The 25,251-nt window shown below is 44.7% G+C and overlaps 2 protein-coding genes across 3 annotated transcripts in view; both read left to right on the top strand.

Annotated features, from left to right (window-relative positions):
* LOC126402718 (sterol 26-hydroxylase, mitochondrial) overlaps positions 1–5,552 on the top strand; it is a 20,621-nt gene extending 15,069 nt beyond the window's left edge. The window contains exons 6-9 of the mRNA XM_050064920.1: positions 2,075–2,241; positions 2,437–2,518; positions 4,716–4,952; positions 5,148–5,552. Coding sequence (XP_049920877.1) covers positions 2,075–2,241; positions 2,437–2,518; positions 4,716–4,952; positions 5,148–5,264 — 603 coding nt within the window. The 3' untranslated portion in view covers positions 5,265–5,552. The remainder of the gene's footprint in view (positions 1–2,074; positions 2,242–2,436; positions 2,519–4,715; positions 4,953–5,147) is intronic.
* Positions 5,553–8,513: 2,961 nt separating this feature from the next.
* Positions 8,514–25,251, top strand: part of tmem198b (transmembrane protein 198b) — a 34,624-nt gene continuing 17,886 nt past the window's right edge. Inside the window, exon 1 of one of the 2 annotated variants that reach the window (XM_050065174.1) lies at positions 8,514–8,841. The gene's annotated coding sequence lies outside the window, so the exon portion shown is untranslated. Of the gene's footprint in view, positions 8,866–25,251 lie in introns of both variants that reach the window. The other variant, XM_050065175.1, reaches the window with a different exon arrangement.

The following is a 25,251-nucleotide window of genomic DNA, read 5'->3' as shown; positions in this document are numbered from 1 at the left end:
CCTGCATCTCTCTCTCTCTCTCTCTCTCTCTCTCTCTGTCTCTCTCTCTCTCTCTGTCTCTCTCTCTCTCTCTCTCTCATTGTGTCATGCGGATTACTCTTAATTTATTATGCTGATCTGTTCTGTACGACATCTATTGCACGTCTGTCCGTCCTGGAAGAGGGATCCCTCCTCAGTTGCTCTTNCTCTCTCTCTCTCTCTCATTGTGTCATGCGGATTACTGTTAATTTATTATGCTGATCTGTTCTGTACGACATCTATTGCACGTCTGTCCGTCCTGGAAGAGGGATCCCTCCTCAGTTGCTCTTCCTGAGGTTTCTACCGTTTTTTTTCCCCGTTAAAGGGTTTTTTGGGGAGTGTTTCCTGATCAGCTGCGAGGGTCATAAGGACAGAGGGATGTCGTATGCTGTAAAGCCCTGTGAGGCAAATTGTGATTTGTGATATTGGGCTTTATAAATAAAATTGATTGATTGATTGATAAAGAGTTGCTAGGGAGATAAAGGCAACTTGGGACATGGAAAAACCAAATGCCCCACATTCTCTGGGGAAAGGGTTGCCAACACTGACAAACAAGCTCTTGCACAGTATATCTTGGGTGGAATTTTATCAGTGGATTTATCATCTGTTTTTACCCTGCTCTGCCCACACTGCTTTGCCTCCTCTACATGATGCCTATCCACCTGTGAAACTGTTGAAACTGAAATGACCTGCCTTTTCCTCTGCACAGTGACTTCTGCACAAAAAGGTCCAGGCTTGAAACCTTCAGTAAGGACATTTAAGTCACTGTTAAACCCAGAGAAAATCTGAAACTGCTTCATTTATCAGTTTAAATCACCAGGGGCCTCGTTTATACAACAACACGTAGGATCCATGCTACAAATGTTTGACAGTTTCTGCAACCAGGCTGCACCTCACCGTCTGCGTCACCAATTTCCCGTCTCCAAAGTGTTCGTAAGCATGGGTCAAAGTTTCTCCAATCACGTCTATTTTTATACATCACAACTTTTGCATGTTTTGCGTCTTTCAGGCCTTGTTTTGTGCCTATGCAATGTTTATAAATGAGACCCACAGTCCGTTTATTTATTTATTTTTTTGGAAATGTCCTCTGTGGATAATTCAGCCCCCCAAAAAACTTCAAATACATCTGGCTCCTAAGTTATCAGAGAAACATGTGAAGCAAACGTTAGTGTCAGCTTGTGCCCAGCCCCTACCGTGCCAAACAGCATCGGAGAAACACAGATTTTAAACGTGAAACTGTTTTATTAAGTGTTTTTGCTGGTTTAACTCAGCTGGTGTGTTTGTTTCGAAGAAGAAGAGACCTCTGTGGATAATTCGGCTTCTAGTAAAAACCTCCTGAACATCTGGATCTGACGTTATCAGAGAAACAAGCTGAGCAAACGTTAGCGGCAGCTCGGCTCCAGCCCCTGCTGTGCCAAACAGCATCTGAAAAACACTGATTTTCAACATAAAACTTTTTTATTTAGTGTTTTTACTGGTTTAAATCCCCAGATCGGTTTGTCCTGGAGAGGAACCCCCAATCCCAATTGGATCCCTTACAGACTCGTTGACTCAAGCCCTAAGCCCTTACAGACCAAGGACCAATTCCATGTCTTCCCCTTAGCCCTTGTCTTGGCCCCTCCCCTTGGTTTTGCGCGTTCACGTGAGGGGAAGTGGTGTCCCAATTCTCCATTAAGAGGTTAAGAGCTAACCTGATGGAGAATTGGGACACCACTTCCCCTCACGTGATCGCGCAAAACCAAGGGGAGGGGCCAAGACAAGGGCTAAGGGGAAGAAATGGAATTGGTCCTAGGTCTGTAAGGGCTTAGGGCTTGAGTCAACAAGTCTGTAAGGGATCCATTTGGGATTGGGGGGAAGAGAGCTCTGTGGATATTTCGGCTCCTGAACGATGAACTTTGAAGGAATATTAACCGAGAGAAACTGATTGAGATTCCTGTAGCTGCAGAAAATTACATATTGTATGTTTAAATATTTCAACAACCACTGGATTGATTGTCATTATATTTGGTTGACACCCTCATGATTTCTCCTTCCTGTTCCTCCTGCCTGACCTTAGACCTCCAACACCCTGTCGTGGGCGATGTACCACTTGGCGAGGGACCGCAGGCTTCAGGATCGCCTGTACAGAGAGGTGAACGCCGTGTGTCCGGACAGACGGGAGCCGACCACAGACGACCTAAGCAGGATGCCCTACCTGAAGGCCGTCATCAAGGAGACGTTACGGTGAGCTGACAGCTGTTATATTCATATCCATATCACAGAATCCAGACCTGTTTCCTTTCACTTATTATCTGTATGATCTGGTGTGACCTGCGTGAAGCAGCCATCAGAACACCAGAACAACCTGACGCAGGCTTCAGGCCACATTTATCTCTGATCTGGAGCCTGATAGTCGTCTGTGTGTCTCTTCCCCTCCAGCCTCTATCCTGTGGTGCCTGGAAACGGACGCTTTATTTCAGAGAATGAGGTCATTGTGGGGAACTACTGGTTGCCAAAGAAGGTAGGAAAGCAGAACTAGGAACCTCGGTCTCACGGCATCTTCTTAATATCAACTGCTACGACATGAATAACTAGCGTCACACTTGCGTGAAATCGCTGAATGAACTTCCACTGGTACGTCATACGCCGTCATATGTCTTCAGAGGATCTCAATGCTGATTGGCTATTGTGGTGCGAATTGGTCGCTGAAGTTCAGATTTTTCAACTCTTGCGAATAAGCTTATGACATAAAATTGCGCTACTTGCTTCAGTCGTGTCTCAGTAGCGTTGCGTACATTGCGCCACCCAGGAGGAATTCACATTTAATTGCATCTTTATGTCGTGTTCACACCAAACGCGATGTGTGAGTTTGAATACTAGAATATTTTGTGTTGACTCTCTTCATACGCACAAATAACTTCCATCATACGCACATTAAATTGCGCTACTCGCTTAATTCGCACAGCTTAATTTGCTAATTTTGCATCAATTGCATTGCGTCCATCGCACCACCCGGTGGGAATTTGCATCTCGTCGCATCTTTATGTCGGGTTCACACCAAACACCACGTGACGCACTTCATATGTGTGTGAAATGTTGAATCAATGAGTACGCTGGTACGACCTTGCCGTCATACGTCCCCAGAGGATCTCAGTGCTGATTGCCTGTCGTGGCGCAAATTTGTCACTGAAGTTCAGATTATTGAATTCTTGCGAAAAAGGCGTATGATACAAAAACGCGCTACTCGCTTCATTTGCGCTGCTTAATTGGCTTCATTTGTGTCACGTTCATCGCGCCGCTTGGTGGGAATTCACATCTAATCACATCTTGATGTTCACACCAAACGTGATGCGAAATTTCAGGTTGCGTTACTTGCGCAAGTTTGAACCCTATAATCGCTAAGTTCAGATTCTTCAGCTCTCTTGAATAACCGTATGACGCGAAATCGCACTAATCGCTTCATTTGTGCTGCTTCCATCGCGCTGCTTGGTGGGAATTCGCTTCTAACTGCATCTTTATGTCGTGTTCACACCAAAGTTACTTGTGTGAGTTTGAATGCTAGTTCTGAAGTGCTGAAGTGTATGACATGAAATCGCGCTACTAGCTTAATTCGTGCTTTCCTAATTTGCGTATTTGGCATCATTTGCATCACGTCCATTGCGCCGCTCAGAGGAAATTCACGTCTAATTGCATCTTTATGTCGTGTTCACACCAAACATGATGCAGATTTTCACGTTGCATTACTTGTGCGAGTTTAAACACTAGATTAATTTGTGTTGACTTGCCTCATAGCGTCATACGTCCCTGGAGGATCTCAATGCTGACTGGCTATCAGGGTGCAAATCGGTTGCTAAAGTTAAGATTTTTCAACTCTCGTGAATAAGCGAATAACGCGAAATCGCCCTAATCGCTTCATTTGTGCTGCTTCCATCGCGCTGCTTGGTGGGAATTCGCTTCTTACTGCATCTTTATGTTGTGTTCACACCAAAGTTACTTGTGCAAGTTTATGTGTATGACATGAAATCGCGCCACTAGCTTAATTCACGCTGCCTAATTTGCGTATTTTGTATCACGTCCATTGCGCCACCCAGTGGGAACTCACGTGTAATTGCATCTTTATGTCGTGTTCACACCAACACTGCTTGGGCGGAGATGGGCGGTACTTTGTGGTGGCGCGTCATTGCATCTCACCGGTAAAGGGGATAAAATGAGCGCGTTCACCAGGGTTTTGTGTCCCATCGATGTCAATCGGAGCCGGAGGCGATAAATACCTGTCACTTCTGTAGAGTCATTTGACGTGGGTGTAAACGCAGATCGTAACCTTTAACATTACATTAAAAGCCAGATGTTAGCAGGTGTTGGTGGGTTTTGGTGCAGCGGGAACGACTTTAGACACAATAACAAAGAGAGCAGATACAGTGAAAGGTAGAGACTTCAGACACATATAATAAAATCTGAACCTGTCTGTGGCAAAAAAACACTTTGAAATGGAGGTGCAGTGACGGTGCACAATTGCCCCATCTGGTTACATTGCGGGCGTTGCACGGCTGCTAGCTGCAGCGCTCTCTCTTGACACTGGACCAATTATAAAACTCATTGTTCCCGTGAGTCACTTCAACATTTAAACATGAGATCACAGGGTCCAGGCTGAAAAATGCCGACGTCACCCTTTAAAGTTGTTCAGCTGAGGTCAGACATGATTCTCGTTTTCTCTCCAGACTCAGTTCCACCTGTGTCACTACGCAGCCTGTCACGACAAAGCGGAGTTCGTCGACCCGGAGCTCTTCATCCCGGAGCGGTGGCTCCGCGCCGAGATGCCCGGAAGTGCCGGTGGCAGGGTGGCGGCAGGCTGCTACCAGCACCACCCGTACAGCTACATCCCCTTTGGTGTCGGGGTGCGAGCCTGTTTGGGGAAGAGGGTGGCCGAGATGGAGATGCACTTTGCTCTGACCAGGGTGAGTCGTGTCTTATGTCCTGCTGAGACCCTGTGTCCTCGTTCGTGGACACTTTTGTGCCATCTAGTGGTGGAAAGAGCACAATACACTAATAAAAACAAGATGGCCGCCATCTCTGCCAATCAGTCTTGTATGAAGTCATGATTGTTAGTTATTGTTTGAGCAGCTCAGTGATTGGTCCGTGTCGTCTTGCAGCTGATGCAGCACTTTGAGGTCCAGCCTGAACCCGGTGCGCCGGTCGTGGAGCCGAAAACTCGGACCCTGCTCATCCCGGCGAAGCCCGTCAACCTGCGCTTCCTGTCCAGAGCCTGAGGACGCTCCACAGCAGCACAGGTGGTCATGGTAACCAGGCTGTGGACAGTTTAGTGTGAGCGCCACCTGGCTCTGCTCTGTGGATGAAGCGGTGCAGAGGAGAGCTGTGACACGTCTGCTGCTTTGACGGCAGGTTCACGGTCACTTGTACATACTAATATCAGAGGAGGTGAATGGGGACCACAGTAAAATGTCCTCTGTTCAGCTGCACTCTCTGCAGCAGCACTTTTGTCTGATACTCTGCTAAAAATGCTGCGACGCAAATAAAATATATATATTTTTAACGTATTTCTGCCTCGTCTCTCTCTGCATACACTCTGCAGCTATATCAAGTTTCAATATGGAATTCAAACAGGTTATTTTTAGGGTTTGTTTGTGCCAAATCAGCCATGTCAAGCTCATGCTGTTCATTTCTATTTCTGCCCTTAAGTGCTTTTATTAATCTCCATGCCACAGACTACAGATACACAGCGAGCTTTGACACAGACCAATAAACCAATGAATCAATAGATCAGTTGAGGTCAATGGAAACTAAAACTGGGTCAACAGTTGTAAACTGAAGCGTGTTCCTCTGCCGCCACCTGCTGGACACATGTCAGTACGGTTACTGTAAAGGAAAGCCTCTTCATTCAGTGTTTGAGCTGCTGCACATGATGGGTTCAGAGTCCTGTGTGTAGAAGCTGCTGGTTCAGCAAACCATGGATACATTTGCAGGTTATGTGCATGTTCACACTTTTCAACAACACTGTGGTTGACATGTTTAGGCACAAACACCACTTAGTTATGGTTATGAAAAGATCACGTTTTGGTTTCATGTTTTTCAGATTGGACAAACATCTGAATTTTTAGATCACATCATAAATCACACTCTGATCATGAGTTAAAGAACACCCTGGGGATATTTTCTCAGATTTGGCACAAAGTCCACTTGGACTCAATGATCAGGTGATTACAATTTGGTGGTTAAAGGACAAAGGTCACTGTGGCTTTATCCGCTCCATTTTCCTGAACGTGATATCTCAAGAAGGCCTTTGGGGAATTTCCCTGACTTTGGCACAAATGTCCACTTGAACTGAAGCATAAACTGTTTAAAATTTTGCAGTTGAATGTCAAAGGGCAGTGTGACCTCACAGAACATGTTGTTGGCCATAAGTCAAGAATTCATACACTAATCATGAAAAAATGTAACACAAATGTCTAACAGGATACATTTAAACTTTTCAACAATGCTGTGGTTGATGTGTGGTTAGGTTTAGGCACAAACACCACTTGGTAATGGTTCGGAAAAGATCATGTTTGGGCTGAAAATACCCGGTTTTGGGGACACGATTGTTCTGATTGGAAAAACATGTAACAGTACAACTCTGAAATTTTTAGATCACATCATAAATCACACTCTGATCAAGAGTCATTGAACACCCTGGGGATATTTTCTCAGATTTGGCACAAACGTCCACTTGGACTCAGTGATGAGGTGATTAAAATTTGGTGGTTAAAGGACAAAGATCACTGTGGCTTCATCTGTTGCATTGTCCTGAATGTGATATCTCAAGAAGGCCTTTGGGGAATTTCCCCAATTTGGCACAAATGTCCACTTGGACTGAAGAATAAACTGATAAGAATTTTGCAGTCGAAGGTCAAAGGTCAAAGATGTTTTTGGCCATAACTCAAGAATTCATACACTAATCATGAAATTTTTTTACACAAATGTCAAAAAGGACACATTTAAATTTTTCAACAAACTGTGGTTAATGTGTGGTTAGGTTTAGGCACAAACACCACTTGGTAATGGTTCAGAAAAGATCATGTTTGGGCTTAAAATACTAGGTTTTGGGGGCAGAATTGATCTGATTGGACAAACATCTTCTTTAAGATCACATCATTCACACTTTGATCAAGGGTCAATGAACACCCTGGGGATATTTTCCTCAGATTTGGCACAAACGTCCACTTGGACTCAATGATCAGGTGATTAAAATTCGGTGGTTGAAGGACAAAGGTCACGGTGGCTTTATCTGTTGCATTTTCTTGAACGTGATATCTCAAGATAGGTGGTAGGGTGGTATGAATCATATGCACTTTAATACACTAATCATGACAATATTTCACACAAATGTCTCACAGGACACATTTAAACTTTTCAGCAATACTGTGGTTGATGTGTGGTTAGGTTTAGGCACAAACACCACTTGGTAATGGTCTGGAAAAGATCATGTTCGGGCTAAAAATACCCGGTTTTGGGGGCAGAATTGATCTGATTGGAAAAACATCTAACGGTACAACTTTGAAATTTTTAGATCACATCAGAAATCACATTTCTATCTAGAGTCAAAGAACACCCTGGGGATGTTTTCTCAGATTTGGCACAAACGTCCACTTTGACTCAGTGATGAGGTGATTAAAATTTGGTGGTTGAAGGACAAAGATCACTGTGGCTTCATCCGTTGCAGTGTCCTGGACATGATATCTCAAGAAGGCCTTTGAGGAATTTCCCCAATTTGGCACAAATGTCCACTTGGACTGAAGAATAAACTGATGAAAATTTTGCAGGATTTTCAGAGAGATAAAGTTGAGTAATAAATGTCTGGTGTCTGAAACGTGTGGTGTGTCTGGACAAACGTTTCCTCAGATTAGCTCATCTCTGTGCTGCATGCACTTCATTTAGCTTCTTTAATTAACATCTTCTGTTCATGAGGTATGACGCTGAGTAATGGACAGAAAAGTGTTTTATGGGGAGCATGACGTCACAGTGAAGCTGACCTTTTGACCTTTTGGATATAAAAATGTCATCACTTCATTATTTCATCCTATTCGACACGTGTGTGAAGTTTGGTCATAATTAGTGTCTGAATTCTTGAGTTATGGACAAAAACATGTGACCACCAAACTCTAAGTGGACGTTTGTGCCAAAACGGAGTGGAAACACAGAAGAGTTCACGCCAGGTCCCCTCTGTCATTTAAAGGACAAAGACAGACAGAGAGAAGAGGAGACATCACATCTGCTCACATTACGCAGGGAAAAATAAGAAATATAATATTTTTATTCCAGTTCTGAACATCATATTTGTGGAAATTTCTCACGTGTTTGTTTTTTAAATAAACAAACAATATATTAGTAAATATTTGGGGGTGTATTTTCAATCCCAGCCTCTAGGAGCCGCTGCGTGATTTCCTGACTCGTCTCCAGCACACTGAGCCAACGTGATGCAGCTCTTTGACAAGTCTGGACTCGTCATTTTTTGCAGCGGAGGAGGCCACCGTCTTCAGCCGACGTTCATGTGAGCGGCCCCAGATCCTCCATCCATCCCTCCACACCGGAGCCTGGATGCTCCAGCACCTCACCCCCTGTCTGCGCACACACCTCCGCGCTCCATCCCGGGCCATCGCTCGTATTCAGCCCGGTGTATGTGCGGTATTTCCCCCCATGGAGGAGTAGTCAGGTCGGGATCCACCGCCCTGCAGCCTGCCGGGGAGCGAGGGGAAGAAGCTGTTGAAATGGTCGCTGTTTCTGGCTCCGGAGGCTCCTTTTGCCGTGATGTGAGCGCGGACGAGGCGCGTCAACCTGCCGGGGATGATGGTGAGTGGCCGATTGACGAGCACGGTGCGTCTCTTTTGTCTCTCTCTCACACACACACACACACACACACACACACACACACACACACCTGCTGTCACACACCATGAAGGGAGCTTTACATGTACATTCAGCAGCAGAGGAGCCCCTGAACGCAACAGCGGTGTGTTGAACGCAGAATAATTGAGGTCAGCCGGCTGCGTGTGATGGATGCTGAGGTCGGGGATGTGTGACCCCGATGGCCGCATCAGGGTCGATCATCCTGTCAGACTCAGCTGCGTCTCAGCCCAGCACATCTGTGGATGGATGGATGAATAAATCATGTGTTTACCAGAGAGAGTTGTGTTTGTCACTGTGTCTGGAGTTCTCCCAGATGTCCCTGAAGGGCTCTCAGACGATCTGAGTGAAGGTTTAATCTCTTTATGGCACAATGCAGGAGGAATAATTCAAGTCATGTGTGCGGTTGTTTTCTTCTCATAACTCTGGGTAATTTCACCTGGTTAGAATTCCGTCAGTGTTCAGGAGGTTTTTACTGTGAGCCGAATTATTCACAGAGGTTTCTTCATCTCTTAAAGAAACAGACCAGCTGATTAAAACCGTAAAAAATACTGATTGAAGCAGTTTCAAGTTACAAATCGGCGTTTTTCCGACGCTGTTTGGCACGTTGGAGACGGGCGCCTTCTATGCGTGCTCATCTCTTTTTCTCTGATAACTTCAGATCCAGATGTTCAGGAGGTTTTTCCCAGGAGCTGAATTATCCACAGAGGTCTCCTCCTCTCCAGATGAAACAGACTTAGTGATTTTAACCTGTAAACATACATAAGAAAGCTGTTTTCCTTTAAAAATCAGTGTTTCTCAGATGCTGTTCGGCTTGTTGCTTTTTTCTCTGATAACTTCAGATCCAGATGTTCAGGAGGTTTTTACCAAGAGCCGAATTATCCACAGAGGTCACTTCCTCTCCAAAATAAACAGACCAGGTGATTTAAACCAATAAAAACACTGAATAAAGATGTTTCATGTTAGAAATCAGTGTTTTGTGTTCGATGTGAAAATGCAAATGGCCCTATTTATCTAAACATCTGGTGCAAGAAGCTGCTGTAATTTATTCATTATGTTCGATCATGGTCTTTCTGCAGTTTGGTGCCTTCTGTCTGAAGAGACAAACACAGCCGGTAAGAAAACATGACGGAGGAGAAACCAAAGGGCTGAAAACTAGAATGAAAAACACTGAGTTTTAACGTGAAGCTACTTTATTTGGCGTTTTTACTGTTTTAAATCAGCTGGTTTGTTTGTTTTGGTGAAGAAGAGACCTCTGTGGATAATTTGGCTTCTGGTAAAAACCTCCTGAACATCTGGATCTGAAGTGATCAGACAAACAAGCTGAGCAAACATCAGCTGCAACTCTTCTCCAGCCCCTGCTGTGCCAAACACTGCCAGAAAAACACTGATTTTTAAAGTGAAGCTAATTTATTTGGCGTTGTTACTGGTTTAAATAAGCTGGTGTGTTTGTTTCGGAGAAGAAGAGACCTCTGTGGATAATTCGGCTTCTGGTAAAAACTTCCTGAACATCTGGATCTGAAGTTATCAGACAAAAAAGCTGAGCAATCATCAGCTGCTCCAGCCCCTGCTGTGCCAAACAGTGTCAGAAAAACACTGATTTTTAAAGTGAAGCTAATTTATTTGGCGTTTTTAACAGTTTAAATCAGCTGGTCTGTTTGTTTCGGAGAGGAAGAGACCTCTGTGGATAATTCGGCTCCTGATAAAAAATAATTTGCTTTGCTCATAACTCAGTTTTAATCTGGGAGTGAGTCGAAAGTGTCAAACGTTGATATTCAGATTCGCTCCTTCCCCTGTGTCACATCTTAATAAACTGAATATCTTAGATAACTATAAAAAGGCCTCGGATGAACTTTGAGTCTAATGTGTTTCTATATTTGGTTGCTGGAGATGTGTGGAGGTTGGAGACACCCAGGGGTCCTCCCTCGCATGATGAGTTTGATTTCAGCTCTATTAATGTGAGGCGAGGACAGTGAGAGGACGATGGAGGAGTTGGTCTTTAATGTGTTGTTCGTACGCTTTCAGGTTGCTCACATAATCTCTCTGCCTGTGTGTGTGCATCATGACTCAAACAGAAACAACTGTTGTGATTCATGATGCATAGAATAATCTTAATTACCTGGTTAAAGGTAGACTAAGTCCACATCTCGCTCTCTTCAAAGCCAGACTCCATTGACAAAAAAACTAATTTAAGCTCTCTGAACACAGGAGCTGCTGGTCTACCACTGCTTTGATTAGTTAGCTTGTTTGTGTTATTGTGTGACTTTGGCGAATCTGAAACGATCCTTTAAAACCCCAAAAGTCACACAATAAGACAAACAAGCTAACTAATCAAAGCAGTGGCAGACCAGCAGCTCCTGTGTTCAGAGAGCTTAAATTAGTAGTTTTGTCAATGGAGTCTGGCTTTGACGAGAGCAAAGATAGATTCACTTTCAGTTCGGTTCCTCGTTGGAAATGTTGTCTGACGTCAAGGTAAAGAGGTGAAGTAGTTTTTTTAGGTGGCTAAAATGCGTTTTGCTGCTGGCCCCCATCCACAGCAATGCATTGCTCAGCTTCTGTGTCGGTACTCATGCCTGCTTCTCCAAACTGGGGGCGTGTCGACCTTCATCTGCTGTCAGTAACACACTGACTACGGATAAGTGCCTCATACAACCCCACTTAAAAAAAATCTGAACTGTCCCTTTAAACTGGGACTCAATTTTACTACAGGACTGGATCCTACGTTTCCCATAATGCAGATGTGTCTTTTCATTTGGACCCTGACTACGGACACACCTACCAGACAAGAATTGAATTTTAAAACTCCGTCTGTCGTAGCTTCCTGCTCCCTGGAGGTCACTGAAAGGCATCCTGGGAAATGTAGGAGCATTCTGTCTCAGAAATAGCTCCTGACGTGTGCTGAGCTTGAAGTGATAGAGCAGTGAGAGGATGTTCTGCTGCCTGATAAAAACCCTGCAGACCTTCAGCCGGCTCTTTGTGTATTCACTGTGCGTCAGGCCGCCGTCTTATCAGCGCAGTCAGGCGGCACGGCTCGCGCGCCACAGCCCGCTGGGGGAATGAAAATGCCACAACACGTCGCTTCGGATCCGCCAGTGGGTCAACATCTCCGGCGTGGTTCTGCATGCTCCCCCCCCCCTCCTGTCTGTCTGAGTGTGGTGTGAGGAAGGAAGTGTTTATTCTCCGGCTGCTGCTGCAGCTTCACTGAGGTGTCAGAGACATCTAGGCTGCAGGTCCACACACACTTTGTGCCTCAGGATGTTCCTCAAATCTGTTGTCAAAGAGTCGTCTTGGACACAAACAGGAAGAATATTAAGAATATTAATTCTCACTCAACACAGTCGCCAGTAAAATGTTGACACTGTACGTTTCTGCAAACCACAGATACGTAACATTTGTACATTTTTATGCTGCAAATATGTTGATACTTCTTTCAACAAGGCTGTGGTGAACATGTGGCTGTGTTTCGGCACGAAAACACTTGGTAACTGTTCGGAAAAGATCATGTTTTGGCTTAAAATATTTTTGTGGCACTATCCCAGCTGGAAATGCAGCAACGTCTCGGTAAATACAACCACTTTTTTGTGCCTTTACCTCCGCAAGAAATGCGGTGACGTCTCGGTAAATGCAGCCACTTTTTTGTGCCTTTACCTCCGCAAGAAATGCAGTGACGTCTCGGTAAATGCAACCACTTTTTTGTGCCTTTACCTCCGCAAGAAATGCGGTGACGTCTTTTGTGCCTTTACCTCCGCAAGAAATGCGGTGACGTCTCGGTAAATGCAACCATTTTTTGTGCCTTTACCTCGGCAAGAAATGCAGTGACATCTCGGGAAAAAAAAACACTTTTTGTGCCTTTACCTCCGCAAGAAATGCAGTGACGTGTTGGTAAAAATCAGGTGCCATTTTGTGGCACTATCCCCGCAGGAAACACGGTGATGTCTTGGTAAATAACCACTGCTTTTCATGGCACTTTCCCAGCAGGGAAAAGTGCTACAGACGGTGTGTAAAAAGCTGCTGGAAACACAGTGATGACTCACTAAACCTGTTTTGCTGATTGTCGGTCTTTATCAGTGCTCTGCAGCTTGGCAGGCTTCTCACCATCCACTATCCCCTCCTCCTCTTCCAGAGGACAGTCAGCTCATACACTGCGTCACTTCAGATAAGTTGATATGATACATATGAAACACAGGTGTGAGGTGTTCATGGTTTGTAGAAACATACAGTTTCATTTTCCGTGTCTGAGAATCTGCAGGAAGCGTGTCAGAGTTTCCTGCGAGGCGTTCAGGGTACAGCAGTGATGATCGGAGCAGCGGCATGGGTTAATTAGTGCACAGTGTCAGGCGGTGAGCGGAGACCTGCAGGCTGCTGAGGGCCAGATGTTCACAGCACCAGAGCATGTTGTAGGAGCCGACAGGTGCAGAGAGGCACAGAGAGTGAAACTGTTGCTCACTGTAGTGTGAGGTTCAGGGACAGCTCGATGGTTCTGCTTTATATCTGCTGCTGCAAATAAAAGCACCAGTCGAGTTAAGATAATAAAACCGTCCTCACCTTTACGACCTCCGAGAGCGCAGAGGTTAAAAACATCTTCTGTGGAGTGCAACACAAAGGTCGCAGCACACAAACTCCTGCTGCTCATTATTCTCTGAAGCACTGAAGCTGGAAATAATTGGTTCGACCCTCCTGCTGCGTGATCACTGGGGCCGTGCTGTTACTGGATGTGGCATTTAAGGGCGAGCAGAGAGGATCATGGGTCGTTCCTGCACGTGTTGTTTGATCGGTTTCATTTGGGTTCCTCAGGAGCCGTAAATCAGGAAAACATGTTTGTTTCTGACACATAATGTGAATCAAATAAATAATTCATCCACAGTGTGTATAATAATGAAGTGGTGGTGACGGCTGATGGGTTGAGGTTGTTGTTACAGACTGGTTGTCGGCGGTGTCCTGTCTTTGTTGTGTCGGTGTGTTTTCATCATCTTCTGGCTGGGTTTGGGTTCCTCTTCTCGTGTCCTTTCAAACTGTCGGAGCTGAGAGCCTGAATCCAGAAATGTCGTGAAAGTCACCACACAGACAGGCAAACAGTATCTCTGAGGACTCTGACTTCTTATTGGAGGAGTCGCTTATCATTTTCTATTACTTAAATTTCCTCTTCAATTTTTTTATTTTGGACTATTTGGACGACATAGCGTCGTACGGTAACGTCTTCAAATGTCATTTTTTGTCCGACTGATGCTACAAAACTCAACTACCATATAAGACCATGAGAAGTAGAAAGTTCTCACATTTCACAGCCTTGAACCATCAAACAATGACTGCGCGTTTTGGGGCACCAAATGTGGGTGTTTTGTAGCAGCAGTAATGATTTTCCAGCAGCTTCTTTTGAGAACAAACATGGGTGTTTTGTAGCGACTGGTGGTTGTTTTTCCAGCTGCTTTCTAAGCACCAAATTAGCTCTCTTTTTTTTTGTTTTTTTTTGCAACTTGTGGCTGTTTCCAGCTTCTTTTTAGGCACCAATCGTAGGTGTTTTGTTTTTTCACAGCTGCTTTTTAGGCACCAAATGTGGGTGTTTTATAGCAACTAGTGGGTGTTTTTCCAGCTGCTTTTTAGGCACCAAATGTGGGTGTTTTATAGCAACTAGTGGGTGTTTTTCCAGCTGCTTTTTAGGCACCAAATGTGGGTGTTTTATAGCAACTAGTGGGTGTTTTTCTAGCGGATTTTTAGGCACCAAATGTGGGTGTTTTATAGCAACTAGTGGATGTTTTTCCAGCTGCTTTTTAGGCACCAAATGTGGGTTTTTTGTAGCGACCAGTGGCTTTTTTTCCAGCGGATTTTTGGGGCACCAAATGTGGGTGTTTTGTAGCGACCAGTGGCTGTTTTTCCAGTGGATTTTTAGGCACCAAATGTGGGTGTTTTGTATCAACTAGTGGCTGTTTTTTCCAGCTGCTTTTTAGGCACCTAATGTGGGTGTTTTGTAGCAACCAGTGGCTGTTTTTCCAGCTGATTTTTGGGGCACCAAATGTGGGTGTTTTGTCGTAACTTATGGCCTTTTTTTCCAGCTGCATTTTAGGCACCAAATGTGGGTGTTTTATAGCAACTAGTGTGTGTTTTTTTAGCGGATTTTTAGGCACCAAATGTGGGTGTTTTATAGCAACTTATGGCTGTTTTTCCAGCTTTTTTAGGCACCTAATGTGGGTGTTTTTTTAGCGACTAGTGGCTGTTTTTCCAGCAGGTTTTTAGGCATCAAATGTGGGTGTTTTTCCAGCTGCTTTTTAGGCATCAAATGTGGGTGTTTTTCCAGCTGCTTTTTAGGCATCAAATGGAGGTGTTTTTGATGACCCATCATTGTGTTTCCAGCTGCTTTTTAGGCACTAATCATGGTTGCTTCATAGGGCCTAATCATTTTTTCCACTGGGGATAACAGCACAAAAAGCAGTTGTTTTCCCCCCAAGACATCACTGCTTTTCCTGCTGGGATTGTGCCCCCAAAACTGAGTATTTTAAGCCAAAACATGATCTTTTCCTGACAATAACCAAATGACTTTTGTGCCTAAAAAAAACCCACATTACACCACAGTGTTGAAACATAAATTTTCACTCTAACATTATAATGTGCAAATATAAAGTATCCATGGTTTGCAGAAACATACAGGGCCAACATTGTTTCTGCCAAAAACACTTTTTTTTGCACCTGGAACCAAAACGTGTCTTTCCACACTGAAAAAGAAGTTAGTTTGATGTACATTGTTTGCAGACCAGCGTTCTGCTGCAGGGAAAAGAGCTGTTTGTTCGACTAAATCACAGAATGAGGCTGCGACAGATGGAAAGGGAGACATGTGTCCCATCCTCCACCCGACCGGGGCTTTAAATTGGCCAAAATTAATCTCTGAGGTCATGTCTGCTGGACATGAACATGAACTGGAAATGAAATAGCCATTTGAAAACACTATTCTTGACAGTTCAGTCCTGAAGACCTGAAAGTGTTAAAAATGAACAGCATTCTCGTTCACAGGCGCTGTCTTTCTTCCTGTCTTGAACCTTTGGTGTAAACTTGACACATTTCCTGACATCACACCTCAAATATAGAAGTGCTGAGGTGATTTTCTGTGTTGATCCTCCATCGCAGCTCCAACCCTGCGTTTAGTTTCTCCTCCACTGGAACAAACATCATTGATATTCCTGAGCGGCTCCCTCAGGGCGCCGGCAGCCGGGGAAAACAGTGAGCTGGTTGGGGGCTGTTCAGTCATACAGAGCGGCAGGATTAAGACGGTGTGAAAGAGAGGAGCCATCATTGTGGAGGCTGGCGTTATGTAAGAATGTATTCAGACATGCTGCTGCAGGTCTGGAGACACCTGAGAGGGACCTGCAGATGAGGAATGATGATGAGGATAATGTTAGTGACGGTCCTGTGTGTTTGTCGAGGCTGATGTTAATCCTGATCTCGACTCCGGCCGCACAACAGTCGGTCGAATCTCATTATGTGTGTGTGTGTGTGTGTGTGTGTGTGGCGAGCAGACCACACAGATACAAACAGGGATTATCGATGGGAGCTGAGACTGTTAACAAGTGATCAGCGTGAGGACGATTAAAGCGCCTTTTATCCTTCATCCTGGTTAAGACAGAGTATTTGGCAAATGAGTAAAGAGGTGAAGAGAAAAAAAACAAATGGATTTAGACGTTTAATATTTTTCAGAATTCCTTAAGTTTATTAAGAAGAGATTTTCCAGCGAGTTGAGAAGTTTAGAACGACGGAGCTGCTGTGAAACAGTTGTTTAACTTCTTCTGCAGTTCTGAAGGGAGGTTTCTAAAGTCTGAAATATGAAGTCCGAAATGAAAGATGTGCCACGATGCATCATGGGAAATGTGGGATACAGTGGTTTGTAACTTCGACCCATTCTAAAGACCAATGTTTCATTTCTACTGCATGGTTCGAATAAACTTCACCAAACGTGGGTGTTTGTAGCAACTTGTGGCTGATTTTCCAGCTGCTTTTTAGGCACCAATGTGGGTGTTTTGTAGCGACCAGTGGGTGTTTTTCCAGGGGATTTTTAGGTATTAAACATGGCTGCTTTTTGTAGCAACTTGTGGCTGATTTTCCAGCTGCTTTTTAGGCACTAAAGGTGGGTGTTTTGTAGCGACCAGTGGGTGTTTTTCCAGGGGATTTTTAGGTATTAAACATGGCTGCTTTTTGTAGCAACCTGTGGCTGATTTTCCAGCTGCTTTTTAGGCACCAATGTGGGTGTTATTTTCCAGCTGCTTTTTAGGCACCAATGTGGGTGTTTTGTAGCGAACAGTGGGTGTTTTTCCAGGGGATTTTTAGGTATCAAACGTGGCTGCTTTTTGTAGCAACTTGTGACTGATTTTCCAGCTGCTTTTTAGGCACCAATGTGGGTGTTTTGTAGCGACCAGTGGGTGTTTTTCCAGCAGCTGTTTAGGTATCAAACATGGCTGCTTTTTGTAGCAACTTGTGGCTGATTTTCCAGCTGCTTTTTAGGCACTAAATGTGGATGTTTTGTAGCGAGTCATGGCAGGTTTTCCAGCTGCTTTTTAGGCACTAAACGAGGGTGTTTGTAGCAACTAGTGACTTTTTTTCCAGTGTCTTTTTAGGCCCTAAATGTGGGTGTTTGTAGTAACCAGTGGCTGTTAATCCAGGTGATTTTTACGCACTAAATGCTGATGGTTTTTGTAACGACTTGTAGCTGTTTTTACCCAGCAGCTGTTTCTGCACCAAATGTGGGTATTTTTGTTGTGACTAGTGGCTGTTTTTCCAGCTGCTTTTTAGGCACCAATGTTTGTGGGTTTTTTTTTTTTGTCTTGTGAACACGATATCTGAAGAACAGCTGAAAGAAAACTTCCACTTTTTAACAAAATTTAGTCAAACGTAGATATTATTATCCTTATTTATCAAAATCAGTTGAAATTTAAGTCATTTATGAAGCAAAGATGTGAAACACACTTTCAGCTGCTCAGTCGTGAGGATTTTCTGTTTTACATCATTTTAAACAGATTATTTTTGGGTTTTGGACTGTTGGTTGCACTCTGAGGGATCTTGGGATTATTGATTTTTTTATAGACTAAAATAGTTTGTCTGGAGGCGCGTGTTCGATGCCGCCCTCTCAGCAGACTGTTGAGGTGAAAACACAGTCTAAATTGGACAAAGACCTCAGTGTCTTCCTCCTCCTCCTCCTCCTCTCCTCCTCCTCCTCCTCACTGCTCCCCCATCAGCAGATTCTCCACGTTCTGTCCAATCAGAGGAAATGACAGCCAGCAGCCACACGTGGTTTTCCTAACTGGAGCAGCAGATTCACTCTCCGCCTTACGTAACCTGCTCACTGAGTGTCTGAGGAGGTGTGAGAACGCCTCGGCCTCTCGGCGGCCGCCGGTCGTGCCTCATCCCTCGGAGTGGCGCGGGTGTTTGTGGGTGAGAGCCATCAACCACTGCGCAAACGATCGAGTCACGTAATGTTGTTTTTGTTCTGTTATGAAGTCATGTGAGTCACCTGTGAGTCACCTTCTTCCACTGAAGTGCTGCCGTTTTTTTTGGAGAACTAATAATTTCTCTGATGGTTTGGTTTCATTTGACTGGTTCTGACACAGAGCTTTTGTTCAGTTCTTGATGCTGATAATCTGCCCTGAGCAGACGTCATGACCTGTTGCCTCTGGATTTAGGCCCAAAGTGAGATGAAGATTTGAAGGAAGATCCAAAATCTCTCTGTTTCTATGGGGAAGATAAACATTTTGAAAATGCAGCAAAAACAAGATTACATAATGCTCTTATACTGCTCTCTGAAGGCTCTGAGCAATTAGATAATTAGCTTTATTAATGATTTCTGACATGTTTAAGGTCTATAGAATTTAGTGGCATCTAGCAGTGATGCTGCAGAACTGAAACATGGAGAAATTTTGTGGCAAAATGTAGTAAATTAAAAAAAATTAAATGAAATAAAATGACAGAAGATAAATAAATTAACAAAAAAATAAAATAACAGAAATCAAATCAAATAAAATACTTATTTAGTTAATCCTTTGACACCTGAGCAAATTGGCTAAAACATGACAAAAGAAGGAATGAGCCAAAAAATTAGACATTAAAAAATCAGTAAAAAGAGAAAATTAAAAACTAGAAAATTAGCTAAAAAAAGTTAAAAACAATCAAGGAAAAGACCTGGAAAGAGTGTTTAAAAATTCTAATAATTCTGTAACATAATTTAAAAATGTAATAATAATGATAATTATAGATATAGTTTTCCTCAAGCTTTTTACCATGTTTTTTAAATTCATTTTCTAAACTCAGCTGTACATCAGTTCCAATATTAAAGCTGGGGTAGGCAGTTTTATTTGGTGTCAAACACGGGCAAATAGGGCAAGATAAAAAAAAAAAAACATTAGAGAAGTCATTGAAAAGTTTTTAAATTTTGTCCATGAAAATGTGTCGGAACCCTGAATATCAGTGAAGTGTTTCAAAAATGGAGAGAAAATGTTGCTAGCCTTCTGCAAATCGGAGCTGAAGGCTCACGGCTGTGGCCTCAAGTTCATGTTTATGTAGCAAACGTTAGCTAGAGCCTCGGATCACAGTGTTCTCCGCCTCACTCCCCACCGCTGCAGACCACCTCCCGCAGGTTCAGCAAACTTTCTGTTGCTGCCGTTACACAGGTTAGACCCCATGGTGCTGCAGCCTATCAGCCTGCTGTGACATCTTGTGCAGGGGGGTTTGTGTTGGCTGAATTTGAGCTGCGACAGATGCCGACTGACCGTCCGTCTCCTCCCAGGGAAACAGTCCACAGTGGCGGGGAGTGAGGCGGAGGGACCGTGGGGTCGTTAGCTCGCTAATTTTTGTCTCATTTGCGTTCTGATAGACAGAGAGAGCTCCACAATGAAATCAGATCAAATAAATCAATATATGCGGAACACTCGGTAACTGTATGCAGCACGTGTATGTGGTCATCTGATGGGAGGGGCTAAGAACGGAGCGACCCCAGACTTCTGCCTCCTCAGCTCTAGACGCAAGGTAAGCTGCACAAACTGCAGCGAGATGAGAGTAAGACCTGAGTTCACCTCCTTCACAGATCAGTGTTCCTCCGCCACCTCTCCAGCAGTGTCATGCTGCTGCTGCTGTTGTCATGTCCTCACCGTGTCCATGTGTCTGTCTGACTGAGACACGTGATGACACACATACGAACATGCAATGATCCTGCCACCACCGGCCTCATGCTGCCCTGCACACGGTCACGTTTCCCCTCATCCCCGGCCCGTATTGATTGACATGTGCAGAGGGACGGCAGGCTGGCGTGCCAGGTTATCGGCAGGACGATTGACGACAACAACCTCTCACTTCCCGGAAGCTGACATGTAAACCGGTGACACACTCGGTCTTCCGCTGCGAGCGGCGGGACGCTGGCACCTCGCTCTGATCTCGTCATGCACAGGCCTGTTGTTGGCAGCTCACCCACCAGCCTGTTACCTTGGATGGCTCGTGAACAACACTGAGAGACAGAGAGAGGTCTGTCTGCACCGTGCGCTCCGGCTCATTCTCTCATTCAACTGCCGGCGTTAAGACACAGCGGAGAGGAAGTTGTCGGATGAGGACATGCTGCAGCCTCAGTTGAACGGGCAGATTTCTCAGGTCAGTGAAGGAGAGAGGAGCAGATATGACTTCAGATCAGACTGTGCGCCTGTGGCTGAGTCTTTAAGATGGGCTGAGCAGTAACTCAGGATAGTGGAACATCAGTTATTTTACAAAGTTCATTCGTCCAAATTAATGATTTTAAGACAGGTTTTAGTGTGTTTCAAACTTACAGTGTGTGATGTGTTCGCTGCTCAGGGTCCCATGTCTTTTGTCCTGGTGGGGATTCCTTCATGGTTCATTGTTCAGGAAGTTTTTACGAGGAGCCGAATTATCCACAGAGGTCTCTTCTTCTGTAAAACAAACGGACCTGATGATTTAAACCAGTAGAAACAGCAGGTTGTGTTAAAAATCTGTGTTTCTCCAAAGCAGTTTGGCACAGCAGGGGCTGGAGCTGAGCTGCAGCTATTGTTGCTCTGCTTGTTTCTCGGATAACTTAAAATCCAGATGTTCAGGAGGTCTTTAGAGTGAGCCGAATTATCCACAGAGGTCTCTTCTTCTGTAAAACAAATGGATTGTGTGGTTAAAACCGGTAAAAACACTGAATAAAGCAGTTGAATGTTAAAAATCAGTGTTTCTTTAATGTGGTTCTGCATGGCAGGACGCTAAAGTTTGCTCTGCTTGTTCTCTGATAACTTCAGATCCAGACATCTGATGACTAAAATCCTTCTCCTGGTTAAAACATAGAGTTAAAAACGACCAAACAATGTGGTGTAAACTGGATAAAAAGTCAATTTATGAAGCTTCTGGCAGACAACCACAACCCTGACGCATGACGCCACTGACAGGCAATGATGGCCAAATGACACGGACACTGACCTTGATTAAAATTACATGTTCTCTGGGTTTGAATATTGTAACTCAACAAAATATTTAACATTAGTCATTCACAATTCAAAGCTGCAGCAAGTAATTCCTGCTGATAAATGGTGATAAAAGCTCACCACAGTTTGCAAGAATCAGAGCGTAACGTCTTCACATGTCCAAAACCCCCAAATATTATGTTTATTATCACATACAATGAAGAAAAGAGGCGAATTTAGAGGGCGAAACAAGAGAATATTTTATGTTTTTCAATTGATAATCAATAGACAACAGATGCCACTTTGTTTTCTGACAGTTAACTAATTGATTAATTGATTATAACTTCAGCACCAGTGACAATATTAGCAGTCTGTTGTCCAGATGACTGATTCTCAGTCAAACAGATTTCTGTCTAGTTTAAAGAATACTCTAATTGATACATGTTCATTTCATGTGCTAGTGGTAATTTACAGGTCTTTGCTTCCATTTTGGTGACGATGACAACCAAACTTTAATGTGTATAAAATGTGTAAAGAATGTTCCCATGATAGATAGAACAAGCTGCTGATATTCAGGATTCGAATATTGTGAATCAAGTTTCTCAAGACCCTCACCCCCCAGAGCCCTAGAGCCAGTTGGCGACACCCTTGCCCGCCACCCCGGCCCCATGGCCCAATGTCTGGCCACCAGACATTTGCTGGCGAGTTCCCTCCTCAGGTCTGGCTCCATGGTGGGGCCTTGGTGGTCTTCAAAGTCTGAATATGCTGTTTCGTCATGGTCTTCTTGAATCGCTCTTAGGGGTAGGGCCAAGGGCTAGGGGTAGGGCCAAGGGTTAAGGGGGTAGTGGGCAATGGCTAGGGGTAGGGCCAAGGGTTAAGGGTAGTGGACAAGGGCTAGGGGTAGTGGACAAGGGGAGGTATTGGGATTGGGCCTTAGTCTGGCCCCTACTCTGGGACCACTGTGCTTTGGGAGACCCTACCAGGAGCTGTTAGCCCCAGACAACACAGCTCCCGGGATCAAAGGGGCACGCAAACCCCTCAACCACGTTAAGGTGACGATTCTCGGAGGAGGTTTTGAGGGTAGAACGGAGCATGAGATGGATCGGCGGTTTGGTTCTGAGGTGCCGTGGTGAGGAGGGAGCTGAGCCAGAAGGCAAAGCTTTCGATTTACTGGTCCATCTAAGTCCCAACCCTCACCTATGGTCATGAGCTCTGGGTCGTGACTGAAAGAATGAGGTTGTGGATCCAAGTGGCTGAAACAAGTTTCCTCTGTAGGGTGTCTGGGCTCAGCCTTTGAGATAAGGGGAGGAACTTGGACATCTGGAGGGAGCTCGGAGTAGAGCCGCTGCTCCTTCGCTTCGAAAGGGGTCAGTTGAGGTGGTTCGGGCATCTGATCAGGATCCTATTGGGCGCCTCCTGTTAGAGGTGTTCTGGGCACGTCCCACTGGTAGGAGGCCCCGGGGCAGACCCAGAACACACTGGAGGGATTACATATCTCATCTGGTCTGGGATCAGCTTGGGGTCCTCCAGGAGGAGCTGGAAAGTGTTGCTGAGGAGAGGGACGTCTGACCCGGCCCTGGATAAGTGGATGAAAATGGATTGATGGAAGTTTTTATAGATTGAACCACTGATGGAGGACAAGCTGTGAGATTGATCAGTGTATAGGGATGTACTCGTTAGTTGCGGCCCCGCATCATGTCAGGAGGAAGGAGCTGTAGAGGAACAGTCGGTACGATTTTATGAATGTGATGTTTTTTCCTGCCTGCACAGAAATATTCCGAACATGGGGATGTTTGTATGTGTCCTTGTTTTGAGTCATGGGAATGTTTGCCAATGCAAAGAGGTTTGGAGAGCAGCTGCAGCTCAGTGAGTAATGCATTATGAGGCCGTTACGTAACACAACATGGTGGGAAGGCCACTGGCGCTTTTTCTTCCTCTTCTCTCTCCCTCTTTCACTTCACCTCCCTCTTTCTGCTCTCACCAAAAAAACCCTCCATCAGATGAAACGAGGCCTGATTTCATCACTGCGTGTTTGGGAGACAATGTCAGTGTGTGTTTGTGGGGCGTAACAGATTCCCCGAATGTCTCTGAACTCCTAATATTTGAAGTTAAATAATTAAGTCTAAACATTATTGAGGTTACATGGTTATGTTGATTGTTTCAGTCGTCGTATTTAGCTGCAGGTTTATTATAGGCTCCAGCCCGCCTGCGACCGCCAACAGGATCAGTGGTTACAGAAAATCAACTTGAGGAACGTTGTGTTCAGAACCTGCCGTTCTGTTTCAAACTTATTCTTGGCACAACTGGATCCTGTCTCAGCAGCAGGTCCAGGAACAGTCATGCTGGTCAGTTGTGTCATATCACTCCTCGTCGCGCTGTTACTCACCGTCACCGACACACACACACATAGACACACATGTGCTGTCACGTTGTTGTCGTTTTCATGTCGGAGGAATCTGCTGCGTGACGCGTCAACAGATGAGACACTTGTTGCTCTGTGCAGATGGTCGTATGTGGAGGTTTTTTTAACTCTGCAGTTTTTGTTTCAGTTACACAATCCTCCGTATTTATAGTGTGACGAGTCTTTGTCGCTCATTCTGCAGTCGTGTCTTTACATTTTGATTTGAAACCCTGCCGCACAGATAGTTCTCAACTTTGGGAAACAGTCAATGGACAACGTCAGAGGTAACATCCAGAGCTCAGTGGTAGGAACCACTTTTATGTGGCATTTTACTGGCAGGTAACACAGCGATGTCTTTGTAGAAAAATTCTTCTAGTGTCAGTGTTCCAGCAGGACACACAGCAGCGTCTAGGTAAAAAAAAACAACCGCTCTTTGTGGCACTATAGTGGCAGGAAACACAATGATGTCTTGTTAGAGGGCAACATATTTTCGTAGCACTATCCCGGCAGGAAACGTAGCAATGTCTTGGTCAAAAACTACTGCTTTTTGTGGCACTATCAAGGCAGAAAACGTGGCAATGGCTTGGTAAAAGCAACTGTGTTTTGTGGCACTATCGTGGCAGGAAACACAGCGACGTCTCGGTCAAAGCGGTTGCGTTTACCAAGACGTCACTGTGTTTCGGTTGCTTTTAGTGGCATTTTCCCGGCAGGAAACACAGCGACGTCTTGGTAAAACCAACCGCTTTTTCAGTCAGAGAGCATGGCCCGATGTCTGACCCTCTATCAGGGACCAGGGGGCCTGGTGTGAGGGATTAACACAGCTGGGTGTCACACACACACACACACACACACACACACACACACACACACACACACACACAGCTGAAACATGCGTCCTGATAAGTTGTGTCGTCTTTAAATCTTATTAAGTGGTTTATAACTGGAAGCTTGTTTGTGAACAGAGTTATGAAGCTAAACTTTAGTGCTACAGTGAACACTCTCTCTCTCTCTCTCTCTCTCTCTCTCTCTCTCTCTCTCTCTCTCTCTCTCTCTGTCATGGAGGACGAGTGTTGTGCTTGTGCTGAATATGTTCTCTCTGCTGGTTTTGTTTCTCGGGCACCACAGAGGAGCTTTTATCACCAAACAAAAGAGACGAGCAGAATCTTTAAACGAATGCATGATGAGCAGATTTGCTGAGTCACAGGGTGATGAAACCTTCACAGCCGTCTGTGCACCAACACACACTCTCACAGACACTACACACTGATGGCCCAGATTACAGAGACCAGACTGCACCATGAACTGAGCATCAGCTGCTCTCTGTAGGAGAGACATCAGGGCCTCACACTGAGACACTGGGGCCCAGGGCACAGACGTGTTAGAGGCCCCATCACCCCTCCATACACAATGATACACTGAGTGTGGGCTGGTTCTGTCTTCTTTTGTTGTTTTGTGTCTCTTTGTGGTAGTTTTGTGTCTCTTTGAGGTTGTTTTGTGTCTCTTTGTGGTTGTTTTGTGTCTCTTTGGGTAGTTTTGTGT

This window comes from Epinephelus moara, chromosome 16 (assembly GCF_006386435.1).
Source record: "Epinephelus moara isolate mb chromosome 16, YSFRI_EMoa_1.0, whole genome shotgun sequence".
NCBI classification, from domain to species: Eukaryota; Metazoa; Chordata; class Actinopteri; order Perciformes; family Serranidae; genus Epinephelus; species Epinephelus moara.
Note: the sequence above shows the minus strand (reverse complement) of the source record. Positions and strands in the feature narration are given on the sequence as shown.